General features: G+C 41.1%; 1 protein-coding gene across 1 annotated transcript in view; it reads left to right on the forward strand.

The window, feature by feature from the left end:
* Window positions 1-18,079, forward strand: part of SLC5A12 (solute carrier family 5 member 12) — a 47,424-nt gene extending 29,345 nt beyond the window's left edge. Inside the window, exons 9-15 of the mRNA XM_043972005.1 lie at window positions 208-320; window positions 744-811; window positions 4,279-4,365; window positions 6,708-6,883; window positions 14,860-14,963; window positions 16,811-16,938; window positions 17,659-18,079. Coding sequence (XP_043827940.1) covers window positions 208-320; window positions 744-811; window positions 4,279-4,365; window positions 6,708-6,883; window positions 14,860-14,963; window positions 16,811-16,938; window positions 17,659-17,808 — 826 coding nt within the window. The 3' untranslated portion in view covers window positions 17,809-18,079. The remainder of the gene's footprint in view (window positions 1-207; window positions 321-743; window positions 812-4,278; window positions 4,366-6,707; window positions 6,884-14,859; window positions 14,964-16,810; window positions 16,939-17,658) is intronic.
* The last annotated feature ends 594 nt before the right edge of the window (window positions 18,080-18,673 follow it).

Raw genomic sequence — 18,673 nt, forward strand, 5'->3', positions numbered from 1 at the left:
TCTGAGGCCAGATTTGAACTCAGGTTTTCCTGACTTCAGGCCCAGCTCTACCTTGCTGCTCCAACCACTGGAATTTTGACAATCCCCTATCCAAGTCCTTTGGAATTGATACCATTTCAATGATACGTCTGGCCCACAGGCTCCATTGAGCAATGGGGAGGAGCGTGTCATGGAGCTCACGGGCTTCTGTGTTCTCTCCCCCTTTAGCACGGTGGCCGCCAGCATCAATGCCTTAGCAACTGTGACTTTTGAGGATTTCGTCAAGAGCTGTTTTCCCAACCTCTCAGACAAGCTGAGCACCTGGATCAGTAAAGGCTTATGTAGGTACAGTCTATGGGCCGCTTCCCTCCATCTCACTGTTTTCCCTAAAACTGTAGTGTTAAAGACTGGAATTTTGTATTTACACGAGCAATTTAAAAAGAAAAATCCAAAGTCTCATAGCTAAGGTTCTTTTCAGCTTTAAATCCTGTGAAATGCCCCTTTTCCTGACAAACACCCTTACTTGTTCCTCAAACGTTTGGTCAGAGAGATTGTCCATAAGTTCTGTTCTCAAGAGATCACTTTGACACAGGGAAATGCTCACTCTAGGCAAGACCCTACTGATGCTTTGTCAGCTTTGAGGTAGTTTTCATAGGTTAGTCCAGCTCCCAGGGAGATCCTTTTGCAAACTAGTCCAGTTCATATCAGGATTCTGAAGGGAGGTAAGGCCCACAGAACTGATCGAAGTGACCATTCTCTTTCAGGCTTGTTATTTGGAGTTCTCTGTACCTCCATGGCAGTTGCTGCATCCCTCATGGGAAGTGTTGTCCAGGTATTGTGTATGTGTATTTTGGATTTATTGGGAAGATATAGGGCAGTTTTCTTGTCAATATGAGTTCTTCACATAGAAGTGTGTGTGTGTGGGAGAGCATGACTGAAAGGTTATACCATTTCTTAAGCAGTCTTACAGCCCGTGTTACCTAGTAGATAGAATTCTGGTCTTGGAATCAGAGAGTTCAAATTCCACATCTGATATTTACTGTGATATTAGCTGTGTGAGCAGAAGTAACTCACAACCTCTTTGGGACTTAAGATTTAGTTACCAAGTCATAGGTAGTGGGTGACCACAACTCTGCTGGTGGAAAGAGTTCAAATAATTGGGATCATTCTCCCCTCCCCTACTAATCCCCCATGCCATTTTCCCTACTAAGGAAATCAAAAGTTCTTACATTCATTTTTTTTTCTGGGGTGAGGGAAGGGGGGAGTTTGGGAGCCCCAACTTGTGGGATTTATTAGTGCAGGGAACACCCCAGAGAGGGAACATACTCTATTACTACCGATTGGCAACCGCCAAGTAGTTTATAATATTGAAGGGAGTCAGCGAATGGGGCACTAAGAATTTAAGTGACTTGCCCAGGGTTATACAACCTGTGTTAAGGCAGCTAGGTGGCACGATGTTTAGAGCAGCCCTTGAAGTTGAGAAGACCGAGTTCAAATCTGGCCTCAGACACTGATTAGCTATGTGACCCTGGGCAAGTCACGTAACCCCAATTGCCTAAAACATTGAGGACCATCTCCAGTTGTCCTGATATTTTGCCACTCACTGGACCCAGATGGCTCCAGAGGAAAGAGTGAGGCTGGTGACTTTTCACAGCCTTTTCTCACTTAAATCCAAATTCATTGGAAGTCTTTGAGAATGAAGGACAAACAACAGCAACAAAAACAGCCAGTATGTGTCTGGACCAGGATTCCAAACCAGCTCTTCTGGAATCTCAGGCCAGTTCTATTCTGTTTGCCAGGCTATCTTTCTGTATTCATGTATTCTCCAAGTTACCTCTACTAGAGGTATATCATCCTCTCAGAGCAAAACGGTAAAGAAGCTGGGATTGTAAATTGCTGGTTTAAATGAATTAGAAACAGATTAAAACAACAATAAACCTTCCAAATGACAATGTCCACTCTGGTGATGGGGTACACTGAACACCTTGACATCATATTCAAATATGTCCAGTTCTTAAAGCAGCATCATAGCCTCACATCTTGATGTCATCTCAAAATTGCCCCTCAATTTTCCCCCTGAGTACAATGGGACTGCTCCTTTTAAGTATCCCACAAGTGCCCAACCCAGTCTACTTTTCAAATTGTTTCCATTCCCCCATCCATAAGGAATGATACCTAGCCCCAGGGATACTGAATGGCAGAACCAGAAACTCAGTACTTCCCCCCCCCCCTTCTTGTTACCTCTTAATGCTGGCTTTCTTATAGAAGCTAGACTATTCTCAGTCTTCTTGTCCTCTTTCTCTCATTGCAGTCACATCTAATTCTTCATGATCCTGTGGACCATACTGTCCATGACATTTTCTCAGCAAATATACTGGAGTGATTTGCCATTTCTTTCTTCATGTCTTCTCTCTACTCTCATTCATTTCTCAGACTTGAAATCAGCATAAAAACTTATGATCAGGGCTATCCAAGAAGGACATGGACTAGCTCAAGTATACTCAGTGCCCCTTTCCTGAGCTATTCAAGCAGAAAATGGATGACAATCCATTAGGGACAATGGTATGGCCTGACAGTTGGGTTAGACCACCTTCAAGGCTTCTTCTCATTTAAACAGCTAGGTGGCACAGTGGCTAGAGTATGGTCTTGGGGTCAGGAAGACCTCAGTTTGAATACTTTCTCAGACCCTAATGAACTGTGTGACTCTAGGAAAGTCACTCATCTGTAAAGCAAAGATAATAATAGCAGCTACCTTGCCAGATTGTTAGAAGAATCCAGCGATGGATAATATGTAAGGGTCTTCGCAAACATCAAAGCACTCTGTTCATGTTAGCCATTATATTATTCTAAGATATAAATAAATCATATAGATACTTATATAATGTATAAACCACAAATATAACAATGGCCTTTAAATCCTGCATGAATATTTTAAAGCTAGCATACTGGCTTCCTTCATTTCCCACAAGATGGACACTTTTTTTGGTGGGGGTGGGCTGAGGTGGGGGGTGGTGAAGATAAATTGATGCTTCACCACACCGTTAGATTAGTCTTTTTTTCTACTAGGTATAGAAAACTGTTTTATCAATTTCCTGGATTCTGCCAGGTACAGTAAATTGGAAGCTAGTAAATTAGCTTCGCCTGTTATACAAAAAGAAAAGCAGTTTTGAATTAATACCACCAATTAAACGGTGAAAAAAATGCAAGGGTTGTTTTATTAAGTATTAGTTATGGGGAAAGGCTGCTTTTAGTTCTTAAAGCTATACCTGAGTTGTTTTTTTCTTTTTCTTTTTTTCTTTATTTCTTTTTCTTTTTTACTGAGGCAATTGGGGTTAAGTGACTTGCCCAGGGTCACACAGCTAGTAAGTGTTAAGTGTCTGAAGCCAAATTTGAACTCAGGTCCTCCTGACTCCAGGGCCGGTGCTCTATCCACTGTACCACCTAGCTGCCCCAGTTGTTCATTTCTCTTCAAAATGAACCCTAAACAGTAGTAGCTTTAGTAGCACATCTTGCTGGATGAGGATTCTCCACCTGGAAGAGACCTTTGATCATCTTGTAGAATCATGGAATCTCAGAGATGGGAGGCCATCTTGTCTAATGTATACAGACACTCATGCAGCCTCTGTTTGAAAATGTCTAGTGATAGGGAAAATCTGTGAGCTTCAGAGGTTTCCCATTCCTTTTTGGATAGCTCTGATGATGACATTTTCCTTATCTCAATCTCTATACAATTTCCAATAGGTTGTTCCTAGATCTCCCCTATTATAGCCCTCCAAATACCTTGATAAAATGAACATTTCTTCCCTAAGCCTCCAGTTAGCCTAGTATCCCCAATTTCTTTTCCTTGATCCTCATCCTGGAACATCTATAAAATGGGAATGGGGAATTGGACCAAAGTATCTCTAAGGTTTCTTCTGGTTCCAGGTTCTGGGATTTTACAAAGTGCTAAGAGAGAGCTGTGAAGTTGGATTCTTTTAAGCTAAAGGAATCAGGCCAGTGAAGTAATCATGGAGTTTTATGAAAGCAATGGCACTTGTACCAGGCCTTGAAAGAAAGACTGCATTTCAACAGGCATGGTTTGGGGATGGGGAGGACATTCTAGACATGGGCAATAGCATGAACAAATTAGGCAGTGAAATTCTCAGGATGGGGAAAAGTTCAGGAAATACGTGAGGGTAGGGTGTGGCGGAGGGGTCCTTTCTTGGGTTTAAGGATAAAAGATGCCCAAGGATCTTGCCACGACCAAGTCAAGATGGGACATGATTATAGTGCCTCATTTTTGTGCCCTTTGTTCTCCAGGCTGCCTTGAGCATCCATGGCATGTGTGGGGGACCCATGCTTGGCCTTTTCACTTTGGGAATTGTATTTCCTTTTGTCAACTGGAAGGTAAGAGCTGATAATCACTTATGAAATCTCTCTCCCTGGGCTGCCTTTCCTTAGTTTCCTTAGGCAGGCAAATAGAAGAATCCTCTCCCCTCCTGCTCCACCCCTCCCCACTTCCTTCATCAAAGCTCTTTAGGTTGAAGTCTACAATTCTATATAGAGAAAGTTTGGAACTTCCAAAGCTGTGTTTCAAATCCATTCAACAACTATTTTTCTTTTTTTTTTCTTTTTCTTTCTTTCTTTCTTTTTTTTTTTTGCGGGGCAATGGGGGTTAAGTGACTTGCCCAGGGTCACACAGCTAGTAAGTGTCAAGTGTCTGAGGCCGGATTTGAACTCAGGTACTCCTGAATCCAGGGCCAGTGCTTTATCCACTGTGCCACCTAGCTGCCCCTAACAACTATTTTTCTATGGTCTTACATGTACTGAGGAAATGTCAGAATCTTCTAAGTGCTCCAGAGAAGGAAAAAAAAAAGAGTGAGGAGGAGAAAGGACAGAGAAGGCAAGGAGGAGGAGGGTGGGGAGGGGGAGAGAGAGAGAGAGAGAGAGAGAGAGAGAGAGAGAGAGAGAGAGAGAGAGAGAGAGAGAGAGAAAAGAATGGGCAGACCGAGTTGTGAGAAAAGACAGAGAGCAGAACTAACAACTGAGCAGATCTGAGAAGGTCTTGGCAGGGATATTAGAGGTCATATAAACATTTAATCAAATAAAAACAATTTATTGGGTACCCATTGTGTTCCAGGCACTGTAGTAATCCACTTCTCCCACATGACAGATGAGGACACTGAGAGTCAGTGGTTAAATGACTTGCCAAAGGTCACACGGATAATAAGTGAGAAAGTTGGGTTTTGAACCCAATAATGCAAGATATTTTTAGCAAGAGCAAGTAAGCTATCATTCTTTTTGTCCAGCAACATAATTGTTAAAGCATTGTGTCATAGCCTTTTTTTTCCCTTCATGATAGGAATGAGTTCTGGCTCCTTCTCTTGGAAAAGTTATTCTACACATTATAGACTTAAAGTTGAGAGTAACTTTGAGGTCTAGTTTAACTTCTAAGGAAAAAGTCCTTCCTTCCTCCCCTCCCCACCTGGAGGCACTTTAGGTTGATTTAATTCACTGTTGATTGCTGGAAAGGCTAATGAATCTCTCACTTGAATTAGACAGATGAAACCCGGCTGTTGATGTTCCTTAGGCACTCAGAGTGCAATAGCTGTTCTGGTTAGACAGTCAATATGAGTCAAGCAAGTCCTTTCTAAAGACCATAGGGAAATGAATGATTGATTGATTTTTATTTATCTATTTTTTTTAGTGAGGCAATTGGAGTTAAGTGACTTGCCCAGGGTCACACAGCTAGTAAGTGTTAAGTGTCTGAGGCTGGATTTGAAGGTCCTCCTGACTCCAGGGCTGGTGCTCTATCCACTGCGCCACCTACCTGCCCCTATGAATGATTGATTTAATGAAGACTTGGGATACATACAAAATCTTTGTTTTTAAAATTTCTAAGGGGATGTTCATTCTATTTCTAAAAGTTGACCTTGATTCAGGGTCCCATGTCTGGAATATTCTTCCTCACTTTCAACTTTCAGGAATCCCTAGATTTTAAGCTCCTTGAGGGCAAGGCTTTAAACTTCTTGCCTCTTTTTGTACCCCAGGGCTTGGCACCACATTTTAGATAGGCTATTCCCATTCTCTCAAGTTATTTGTTCAATTTCCCTAATGAAATTACTTTGCATATACTTAGTATTTATTTGTGTGAAGGTAGCTTTTTTGAGGGTTGGCATTGTTTCATTTTGTCATTGTAGTAAAGGTGACCAGTACAGTACCTGGGGCATAGGAATTACTTAATGTTTGATGAATTATATTGAATTGGGTAGATTTGTTCTTGCCAAAAAAAAAGTTGTAGCTGACAAGAGAGATGAGAATAACAACTAACAAGAAACAAGCATATCTGGGAAATGCTGGTGCTATATATATCCTGTACATGTTGGTCCTCCCTACCTTTTGAAGCTCTGTTCTTTGGAAATAGAAGAAATTTCACCTCCTCAGGAGGAGATGTAGACATTCTGAGAAGTTGGCATTCCTCTTTTACACTTTAAGATGGTTAAACCTAAGAAAGGACAGCCTTTACCTTTGAACTTGGTGATTTAAGTGAAGAACAAATTGACTTTTAAATAAGGCTGCAATGTGGGTAGCAGGAGAGATGAAAAGGGAGGGAGTACATTGTCTCCAGGAGACAGAAGCAAGAATATAATCCAGTTCCCAAACTCATAAATTTTCAAACAACAATGTTCATTCTCATTCATTCTATTAAATGATTTTGCAGCATCGAATTTCTTTTATCTTTCCTTCAGGGTGCATTAGGGGGCCTCCTGACTGGAATCGTCTTGTCATTCTGGGTAGCTATTGGGGGATTTGTGTTCCCTGCCCCAGATGCAAAGACCCATCCTTTGGTTTTATCGACAGACCAATGTGTCCAACTGAACATGACAGAAGCATTAACCACAACAGCTCCTCCAGTGATTAACAGGTACATTTACAACATAAATGGCTTTGGTGAATGCAGAAGTTTATTAAAGCAAAGTATATTTGTCGGTGCTAGGTTTGACCATGTATAATATCTTTTCTCAGTGAAATATGAGAAAAGACCTATAATTACATCTGGTACATGCTGGACATTGCCCAGGACACCAATATCTGGAGGGAACATGTTTCCTCTTCCAAGAAGACCACTGTCCTGGAACCACTTTGAGTGGGCTAGCCTGAGCTACCAACCAACCTTGGGCTGACCACAGGTGCAATTGAGCTGGGAGAGGAGGTATTTTGGCTCTTAAAAGTGAAGAAAGAAGGCCCCTAGAGAAGGATTACATCCAATTATCATTACATTACACTCAATATCAAGTTACTGTAGTGTCTTTCTCCTAGTCTTCCTTTCCTTTCTAACCTTGTGGGGCCACTTCCATTGCTTTTCTTAGAGCAAGCAATCTCAGTGTCCATACATTGAGAGTCATGCCTACCAAATGCTTTTGTTGTAGGTGAAAACAAAAACAAAAACAAAAAACAAAACAAAACAAAAAAAACCCCACACAACCTACTTACAAAGAAGGAATACAGAGGGAAATAAAGCATTGGATAAGTCTACATATTGTTTTCTCTGAGTTGCAAATCTGCCTGACTCCCAACTTGTTTGCTCTTAACCTTTCTCTGTTCTTGGAGGAGGCCAGTGGGGCCTCTTGGGAAGAGCATGTCATAGACTTTAGACATAGACTTCGAATTGAGTGGAATTAAGAGACTTGTGTTTGAATACAGCTATTCTACCTATATCGTATATAAAGCTGGACATATCACAACCTCATCCATCCCTTCCTGCTCTAAAGTCTATGACATGTTCTTCCCAAGAGGCCCCACTGGCTTCCTCCAAGAACAGAGAAAGATTAAGAGCAAACAAGTTGGGAGTCAGGCAGATTTGCAACTCAGAGAAAATAATATGTAGACTATAAAGAGTAATCTCGTGAAGAGGGCTTAGGTACCTGATAGTCAGGGGAGAAGTCAGAAAGGATTACAATATAGAAAATGTAACTTTCTCTGAAGTCTTGATATGAGAACTTTTAAGTGCCTGAGGAGATCTGCATTTCAGGTGTGATGGGAAGCCTATACAAAGACTCAGAAGGAGTATATTGGATGTGTGAACATACAAAAAAATAGTACATTCTGGCCAGTGTGCCTAAAAGGCAAAGTACATGAATGTGATGAATGAATAATAAGCCTGGAAAGGTAAGACAGAGCCATACTGTGAAGGGTTTTGGATGATAGAGAAGTTGGTATTTTATCATAGAGGCAAGATGTAATAAACTTTTGAGCAGGAATTATTATGTGGTCAGAACTTTGTTTTAGAAATAGAACACTTTTAGCTGTATGGATGGTGAATGAGAAATTGGAAAAAAAAAACCAATAAGAAGGCAATTCAAATTATCTAGATAAGAGATGATGAGGACCTGAATTAGAATGGTGACCATATAAGATGTAAGTGGAGAGAAGGGGATGGATGAAGATCTCTTGAAGGTACTTGGAAACCAATTAGAACTATAGAGAAAGGATGATTGAAGATGAGGATAATTCTCTAGTTGCCAACTTGGGTAACTGGAAGGATGGTAGTATCCTTGACAGAAACAATAGCCTGAGTAATCAATCAGTTTGTTTTTTTGCTGTTCTGCCATTTTTCTCCCAGGGAGTAGACTGAATTTTGGCCTTTATAGTGAATTAGCTAAAGCTAGGACCTCCCCAAAAGAAGGTAGGTGGAGACATGACAATGCCACTTCCAACTGACTGTCAGAAGACATTCCAAAATCCCAAAGTGTAAATTATCACCCAAGAGATTATAAAATCATTAGGACATTGTGGCCCAAAGTAGTTCCAGTAACTTGCCTAATGTCACCAAGGTGTCCTAAATCCTAAGCTCTACTGGGCTTTCCAATATTCTACTCTTTTCCTTTAAAGAAAGATTCTGCTTTATCCAAACTTAAGGTCAGTTTTCTTTTTAAGGAGTACATCCTGAGAGATACCCTAGTTAACAAGAATCATGTTCTTGCTTCCCTTGTCAAACTTCCAGATTCACTGGCCTTTATCTGGTCCCCCAACCTCAGTTTTCCATCTTATGTCTTGGTACAAACTTTCTTCCCTACATGAAATACACTTCCTCCTGACTTATTTCAAACCTCAAATAAAGTATTATCTCCTTGGGAATGCCTTTCCTCCCCAAATATTTTAGTCTTTACTTAATTTTCTACTTCATTTATTCCCTAGGAGAATAGAAACCCTTTGAGGGCAGGAAATGCTTTCCCCTGACCTTTTCATCTTTGTATCCTTAGTACCAAGGTCAGAAATATTTGTAGGATTATAGTTTCAGAGTTGGAAGCTAACTAATCCAACCCTTTCATTTTATAGCAGAGATTCTTAACAGTATTTTTTAACCCTTATCAGAATTATACTTTAAATGCATAAAATAACAAAAAACACAGGTTCACAATAGAAACATAGTTATCATTTTTTTTAATTGAAAGAAAATTCTTATTTTATAAAGAGAGAAGCTGGGAGTTGGTGCTCATTAAATGATTGTCAAAAAACCCCCAAAACACTTGATCTTTAAAGGAAGACAAGTCAGATGAAAAGCATTCCATGAAATCTGTAGCTTATAGTGTTTAATGAATGGTATGATATGGTCCTGCAGAGTTTTCCTTCCCCAGTATTTTAGTTCCATTCACAGAAAGGGATTCTACATAATAGATGTAAAAATTCATCAGCAACTCATACTTGTTACACAGCATAAGCTACAGATTCCATGGAAGGCTACAAAACTCATCTTTACCTTAGCCTTTGGCATATTTTATAAGAAGGCAAATCAGACACCACTGATGATATCTTTATAGTAGGGATACAAGACTAACTGGACCTCCAAGGGAAAATTGAGCTCAGCATGAGCATCTCTAAACTGTATTAGAAAAGCCAATGTAAGCCATGTTTCCATTTTTATATGGAAGACTGAATCCCCATTGGGTGGGTGAGTCACTGAGTGACGTTTCCTGAGCACACATTAAAGAATGGCTCCTACATCTTGTTGATTGGAGAATTCTAGTTTAAATCTGAGCACAAGCACTTGTGGACTCCATTTTTTCATTGATAGCTTTGTAGTCAATATGTATTTCCTGAGCTAAAATGCCTACTGCAAGTAATGATTATTGCTCACAACCTCCATGAGTCCTCAGGAGACTGAGCAGGTCCCAGTGAATCCACCTTTCCTGAAATACTCCATTTATCAAGAAAAGAAGCTAAAACACAAGTAAAAGAGACTCCTTAACTTCTGGGAAATTCCCTTCTACAAGCTGGAAAATTAAAATGGTGTAGCTTGGCCCAGTTCTACCTGCAGCTTAGGTCTACAGGCAGTCCTAGTGCCCTGGAGAAGTTTCCAGGACACAGACATCTTGGTAAGTCATGGCTGGGCAACATATTATGTATTTAATTCAATTTAATTCACAGAATAAGAATTTAGAAGTATTGTTTTCTATGGCAGGTTTTAAACAGTCCTGAATTAAAATAATCTGACCTTTTACTTGTGCACTATCTTCTCACCCAAAGAATTATAATCAGGAGAGAATTCAGCTCCAATCCCAGCTGTGACATCTTAACCATGTCATTTAATATTGCTGAGTTTTTTCATCCATGATATGGGATATTCATGAGTCCAGTACTTAACTACTTCCCAAGGCTATTGTGAGGAAGATTTATATATATATACATTCCTTAGGGTAGTACTTAAATGGGAGTTGATGTCATTTTTATTTATTTTTGTCCAGACCTGTGCCTGTTGTCTATAACTTAGAATTTTTGTTGCTTGGGCCACAGAGGGGTTAAGTGCATGTCAGTTAGCATTTATTAAGCACCTACTATGTGCTAGGTACTGTGTTAAGTGCTAGTGATACAAAGCATGGCAAAAAACCAAAAACAACTAGTCCAAGGAGCTCACAATCATATGGGAGAGAAGATAAAAACAACTAGGTACACAAATTATTTATGCCACAGAAATGTCGGAGGGAAGGCACTAAGGTTAAGGAGAAATGGGGAACACTTTTGGCAGAAGGTTCCTGTTTCAGGCCTGGAAGACAGCAAATGAAAATGCTGGGTTTTTGCAATGAGGACATTATTACTAGATCATAGTAGATAGGGCTGAGTAAGGTGTGAAAAGACCAGGAAACAGCCAGGTTATGAGGGGCTTTAAAAACCAAATAGAAGGGTTTATATTTGACCGTGGAGGGGACAGAGAGCCACTGGTGTTTACTGAATAGAAGGCTGATGCCTGGATTTTAGGAAGATCGATTTGACAGCAGAGTGGGGAGAGAGGAGGCAGGGAGATTTGCTAGCAGAATGTGGAAATAATCTAGGTCTTCCTGACTCCAATACCCATCCTCCATCACATAGAGCATGTCTACAGAATTGGTCTATAACTTATACTTTCAGTTGCTTGAGTCACAGAGAGGGTAAGTGATGTATCCAAGACACACAACCAGTATGGGGTCAAAGGTGTGACTTCAGTTCATTAGATTCCAAGCAGGGAAATCTTGAGGGTAGAGACTGTCTTTTGCCTCTTTTGTATACCTAGCATGTACTAGGCAATTAATAAATGTTTATTGCATTGAATTGAAAGTCCAGAACTTTCTGACTATCCAATAAAGGAAGAAGAAATGTGATTTAATGGATACAAAGCTAGAAAATGTGGGTTCAAGTCCTGACTGATACATCCTGGCATTGTGACCCTGGAAAAGTCAATTCACTTCTCCATGCACTAGTAAATTCTCTACAAAAATGAATTGCAGAGGTGTCCAATTTGTAGTAGTAGAGGAAATATTTTATCTGAGAGTTCACCTTAATGTCTTACTTATCCAGTTCCTATCCTTGTATTATGATGGTGATGTTTATTGTTGTTGTTGTTACATTTAAGGAAATGACCTGCCCAGAAATACTTAGGGTCAAAGTCAAGAGTAGAACTCTTCCATAAGACTATGCTGTCTCCACTTCGCATTAGCGTTATTGTGTTCAGTTGTTTCAGTCATGTCCACATCTATGTGATCCCATTTGGGTGGTTTGCCACTTCCTTCTGTAGTTCACTTTACAGATAAGGAAATTGAGGGAAACAGGGTTAAGTTACTTACCCAGGGTCAAACAGCTATTAAGTGTATGAGGTTAGCACCCACTAGCTGCACACTAGGGTGCCTCCTCATGAGAAGAAAATAAAGCCTTTGTCACCTCGCTGCTGAGTTCCTGAGAATTATTGAGAAGAGGATGAATTTTTCCCTCACAATTGTAGGCCCCAGTGAGATGTAAGGAGCTGCGGGGCCCTCCAGGTTCCAGCACTCCCAGCGTCCTTCACCAGTGATGGTTAGAGCCGGAGCCTAGAGGGGGCCACCCCCAACTCCTGAGTTCAAGGAACTCAGCAGAGACGTCGCAAATGCAGGGTGGAGCATGCTCACCAAGGGGATCTGAACAAACAAGGTGCCAACTATCCATGGGGAGAGAGGACTCGGTTTCCCCTACACTGTATTCCATGAGGCTTGCCAACTTCTGTTCTTTTATGAAGGGACTTCTGGCCCAGACTCCTTGAGTTTCCAGCTCACCAATTTAAGCCTGGAGACTGGGTATTGATAAGAACCTGGAAGAGCAACAAGTTGGAACCTGATTGGGAAGGGCCGTTCTTGGTATTACTTTTCACTGACATTTGCAGTGAGGACTGAGGAGCAAAACTGGACTTACTACTCTCAAGTAAAAGGGACACCTTTTCCAGAAGAAAAACCAGAGCCAAAACATGAGCAGTGGACTGTTAATAGGGAATCTGATTGACCGAGGGTGAAGTTTAAAAAGACTTTAATGTACAATATACTTAGCCTGGTACAAAAAAAGGGGAAGGGAGGTAACATTTTGGGGTAGTGGGAGCTGCTCAGGCAAACAAGTAGTGGAGGAGCAAAAAGGATTGTTTATATGGGCATCTGAAGGAGGAACTGATCCCGTAGGAAGAATAGGAATATCCTTTGAAAATCTCATGGATCCTACATCCCCCTATCTTTTTAAGACTCCAGAAATAACCTCTCCAAGTCCAGAAGGGAAATTAGGAAACCCTGAAACTCCTGAGTTACAGGCCAGTAAAGTTAAGGATGTGAGACAGTCAATGGAGATAGAGACTGGGTTTAGAGATTCAAATGCTCAGATGGAATGGGTCAGGGCTTTGGGAAGACCAGCTGCCCATACTCTAAGACTGGAGGGGTTCCGGTGTCTCCTTCAATTATACCAGAATGGGTTGGCAAAGGGTGAGAGTTGCAGGGATTTGGAGCTACTCTTCCCTGTGATAAAAAGGACAGCAGAAAAGATCATACCCACTTTTGTTGGAGTCCCAGGAAACCATCCTGCCTGTCTCTCCAGATGGGTGAGAGGTTTTCTGGTCTTGGGTAATATGAGTATGTCCAAAAATGGGAAGTAACCAAGAACAACTCGGTAGATTTTTCATCCCTGATCCTCCCCTGAGCTGACCTAAGGTGGTATTGTGGTGGAAGATCAACCTTACCCCCTAACTGGGCTGGGACTTGTGGGTTGGTGTGGCTGGCCACCCTCTTTACCATGGCATCTGAGCATTTCTCCAAATCTGAGTCTAAATCAAGAAAGAAACACAGCCCAGAGGGGCAAAAAGGGTCATCTGAGGCTCTAATCTGCCTAGATAGCATAGGGTTCACAGATTTAGACCAAAAGGCAGAGGAAATATTCAATAAATGGAATGAGAGGAGCCAAATAGTCAAAAATAAAGAGGAGGGATTGTGAGAAATGGGTAATTGTCTCCTCTCAATGTGGATATAACAGTCAGTCATACTCCCCCTGACCTATTTGTAGGACAAAGGTCTCAGATCCCCTCCTCCCCCTCAGGTTAGCAAGGTCACATGGTTCAAGGAGCCCTGGTCTCAATTAGGTCCTCTCCAGAGTTCTGTCCATATAAGGAAGTATAAGATCCACTCCTGAGTTATGCCCATACAAGGAAGAGGGGTGGGAATACTGCGTTCCGATTAGCTAGTTTTTGCGTGTAGATTGTAACCCCGACCAGTGATGAAAAAGGGGAAGGTCCATTTGTGTTAGGGACTAGGGTATAAAACAAGGCCTGCGAGCCCCCTTTCTGGGCACCCACTAGCTGCACACTAGGGTGCCTCCTTCTCATGAGAAGAAAATAAAGCCTTTGTCACCTCAAAAAAAAAAGTGTATGAGGTCAGATTTGAACTCGCAAAGGTAAGCCTGCCTGACTCTGGGTCTGGCATTCTATCTTAGCATCACCTAGCTGCCACAATTCATGTAGCCATGGCAAATAGAGACAAGGTGTAGCATATTAGATAAAGCTAAGACTTAGAGTTAGGAAGACCTGGGTTTTTGAATCCTGCTTCAGACGTTTACTAGCTGTGTAATACTAAGCACTTCACCTCTATCTCAGTTTCCTCAAATGGAAATAATAACAGCACTTACCTCAGGAAGTTGTTGTGGTGACCAAATGAGATAAGATATGTAAAGTGCTTTGCAAGCTTAACAACTATTGTTATTATTAGCATTTTCTTGTGGTTTCCTTAGCTGTAAAATTCCAGGAGTAATTGTAGATGCTCTACCTCTTGGGTTGTTGAGAGTAGTATGTGATAGAGGGATGAGAGAGACTTAGCTATTAGTAATAAGAACTAAGATAGACACATTTGAAATAACCAGCAGACAATATGAGATGTCACATAATCTATAACTTGCAAAATTCAGTGCCTTCAAAGGCCTCCATGCTTAGGTTTGCTGGCTTTTGAGATGTTCTGGGAACCACCAGCAGGCTCCATGTAGCTCAGGCTGTGGGGCTTTCACCTTATCTAAGTGATTTTTGCTCTTGCTACCATGGCCTGTGCAGAAGCCAAGGTCACAAAAATGATCACTTCTCATTTTTTATTTCCACAGACCAGCCCTGGCTGAGACTTGGTACTCACTCTCCTACCTTTATTATAGTGCTGTAGGGTGCCTGGGATGTATCCTTGCTGGTTCCCTTATCAGCTTCATAACAGGTTGGTACTATTATTTCAACATATGGGGCCCCAATCAAAATCAATTCTAGTTCTGGCAGAGGTGACCTTGTGCAGAAGGGTGCCAAACATCCCCTCTGGCCCAAAGTATCGCTATCCTAAATGGCTCTGAATGCCCCACCTTGCTCTCTTTGGGTATATATAGGGTGGTTTAAATGATAGCTTGGACTTGGAAACAGAAAAACCTGGGTTCAATTGTCTCAGACACTTGCCAGCTGAGTGTAGACAAGTCATCCAACTAGCTTCAGTTTCCTCAATGGTCAAATGGGAATAACAATAGCACCTCCTTGGAGGGTTAAGGACCAAATAAGATAATACATGTAAAGCACATTGCCAACCTTAAAATGCTATAAATGTTAAACTATTATAATCTGAGTAGAGCCAAAAATCTAGAGTTGGATGGGAATTTTACAGATGAGGAAAATGAATCCTAGAAACAGGAAATGACTTGTTCAACCGAGCTCATCCAACCCCTGACCTAACAGCTGAAGAATCTGAGACCTGGAAAGGTTAAGTGATATGCACAAGATTTCACAGGTAATAAATGAGAGCAGCTAGTATTTGACTCTTGGTCTCCTAATGCCAAATCCTCTGCTTTTCCCACTCAACCATTAACAACATTTTGAATTAATTAGTGGTACCAGATTTGACTGTAGAATGAGGGTCAGAAAGCACTGAAGAAAGAAATGGGAGGGAGAGGGGAACCAGAACTTTAGAAAAACATATCGTTTGACCTTCATTTCAAAGAGGACCAGTGACATCACAGGGTGATGTTTTGACTTGTGAGTGAATTAGATTTTGGGTTTCTTTTTGTGGGGCATTGAGGGTTAAGTGACTTGCCCAGGGTCACACAGCTAGTAAGTGCCAAGTGTCTGAAGCAGGATCTGAACTCAGGTTCTCCTGAATTCAGGGCTAGTGCTTGGTCCACTGAACCACCTAGCTGCCCTGTGAGTAAATAAGATTTAAGTGAGGCACAGTCGTCACCCTCAATCTCTCTTCTAGAATTATGGAAGTAAAATGGTAAGACAAAAGTCAGGACTACTGATGATTACTAATATATACAAGAAGAAGGGAAAACATGAGGTTAGAGAGAAAAGGGATCAGAGGAAGGAGGGCCCAGACCATCTACATTGATCATTCTGCCAATATCTGGCCCTGAATGCTGACAACATTCAGGATAGAAGAAATTGAGCTAAGAAAAATAAGGATCTCTTAAATCAGGGGTTCTTAACCTCAGATCATGAAGTTGTTTTTTTCCCCCCAGTATTTTGATGTAATTGGTTTCCTTTGTAATCTTACATATTTTACACTTTTAAAAACAATATTTTGAGAAGGGGTCCACAGGCTTCACTAGACCATCAAAAGAGATCATGCTATAGAAAGGTAAAGAATGTTTGTCCTAGAGGAAAGGGATTGTGTGAATCCTCCCCCTTTTAACATGCTGAGGGTACTGGTCAAAGTTACCTTGATTTGGCCAACTAGACAAGTCAAGAGTTTATTTGATTCACAGGGGCTCTTTGTGGTCAGCTCGATTATTGATTTAGATCTATCCAGGTCTATTTCTCAAATAGTCAATGATTTTGTTTCTGTAAGACTGACAGACACAGTCATGAAAACCCTCTAAAGAATGCCTGGTTTGGGATCACTGTGTTAGGACTGGATAGACCTTTTGGATTCATCTACTTACTTCTTTTACAGAGGAAGGAAACAGTCCCAAAGAGGACAAGTGACCAAGGTCACCCACTGAATTTGTGGTAGAGTGGAAAATAACACCCGGGTCTCCTTTCCTTTAAGCCAGACCATAAATACTATTGGGAACTATTTTACAGGTCTGGAGAAAGGCAAAGATATTCAACCACGATTGATTCGACCAGTTGGGAATTTGTTTTGCTTTTGGTCTAAGAAATACAAGACGCTCTGCTGGTGTGGAGTTCAACACGATAGTGAGGCAATTCTTGTGAGTTGGATTTTTACTTCTATAAAGTCTACCACTTACCTTGAGTTTGTCTTTTCATTGGGTGGAATTAGCTGGATTCACAGGGGCAGCTGGGGAAGAGTCAGTCCAGTAAACAAATGTGTTTCTCCCTGGACTGAAGTGTTCCTTTATGCTTTAGCTTCTGCAAAGTCAAGTATGAGACTAAGCTGAGAGGAGAATTCCAGTAGTAGAAAATCAAGAACTAATCCAAGGGCATTTACAACAACCACATAGTTAAAATGCAGCCCACACTGGAAGAGAAAGGGACAAAGCACTAGAATATAAAAATGTGATTTTAATCTCTGAGAGAAATTCTCAGTGTGAGCAAGGGCTGTCCATCACACACATTAAATATAGTTATATTTTTGCCCTGAAGTAATGTGCAACAGTTGTTGATTTCAGTTCAAATTAACTCCAAAATGTCCCCACTTTACTTTTACCCCAAGCGGTATTATATAATCCTTAATAAGAATGAATTCTTTCTGCCATATAGTCAAGCCCCTAAGTTTTCAGAGGGGATTTTCCCATCCCTTACCTGGTGACCTCCATCATGACATCCTCCTGGGTTTATGGAACCTCGAATTCCAAGGTTTTCCCTATAATTTCATCTTATGGTGTGTTATCTATGTGCCACAATGGCTAATTACTGCTTTAGGGGGAGCCATGATTGATTCCATAACCTTTTCCTTTCATTTTCTTCAGGACAATGTTGAAAATGACACTGCCTGGAAACATGGAACAGAATCTGCCCTCCAGAATGGACTCAGAGACAACCAGGACCATCTCCCTGGCTATAACCCTGATGAGAAAAGTTATACCAATCTGGTTGCTGAGAAAGTAACCCATTTCTAGGGCTGAAATCTGCCCCATATCCCAATACTTGTTTCTTCACTGCCATCTGCGACACACACAGCCACAAACATGCCTGCATATATCCTACTTCTCTTAAAAGCACCAGTCTTGCTTTGGGGATTCTAGCTTTGCAATGCTCCAAAGCTGTACACATTGCAAATACAGATTTGTGTTCATTTTTGAATACAAATAATGCAGATAGGAGACCCTTTCCCCAAGCATGCTGTGCTTTAGAAAGTACCATCTTCTGTAACTGCCACTCCCTGCATGATTACACCTCAATTAAAGTTGATTTGAGGTTCTTCAGAACCCTCAAAATTGGAAGCAACTTAAAGGCATCTTGCTCATCCCTCTAACAAAATCCCCAACCAGCAGGCACCAAGACTCGACTTCAAATAATTCCAGTAAGAGAGTAGTACTCTCTCCTCCATGAAACAGTTCATCCAGTCTATTACTAGAAAAATCTCATTGCTAGTAATCCTCCCTTTATATTTAAGTGAAATCTGTTCCACTACTCAGGCTCTACTTCCACGACAGAATGGCGCACACTGTGGGAAAAGGGTGCTGGATCCAAAGTCAGATGATGGGGCCCTGATCCTGACTCTACCACTTACCAACTGTGTGACTTTGAGTGAGTCATTTAACCTCTCTGGGCCTTGGTTTCTTCATTTGCAAAAAAATGAGAGAATCAGTATAGTTTAGTCATTGAGGTCTTTTCCAACTCTAAGGCGATGAAACTATAACAGACCTTTCCATATTTTAAGCCTGGAATCAAGTCTACTTTCAAGATATCTCTTCTCCAAACTAAGCTATTCCTCCATTTTTTTTAACAACATAGGGAATTAGAACCTATTTCTTTAACATA

Source organism: Dromiciops gliroides, chromosome 6, assembly GCF_019393635.1.
Source record: "Dromiciops gliroides isolate mDroGli1 chromosome 6, mDroGli1.pri, whole genome shotgun sequence".
In the NCBI taxonomy this organism is placed as follows: Eukaryota; Metazoa; Chordata; class Mammalia; order Microbiotheria; family Microbiotheriidae; genus Dromiciops; species Dromiciops gliroides.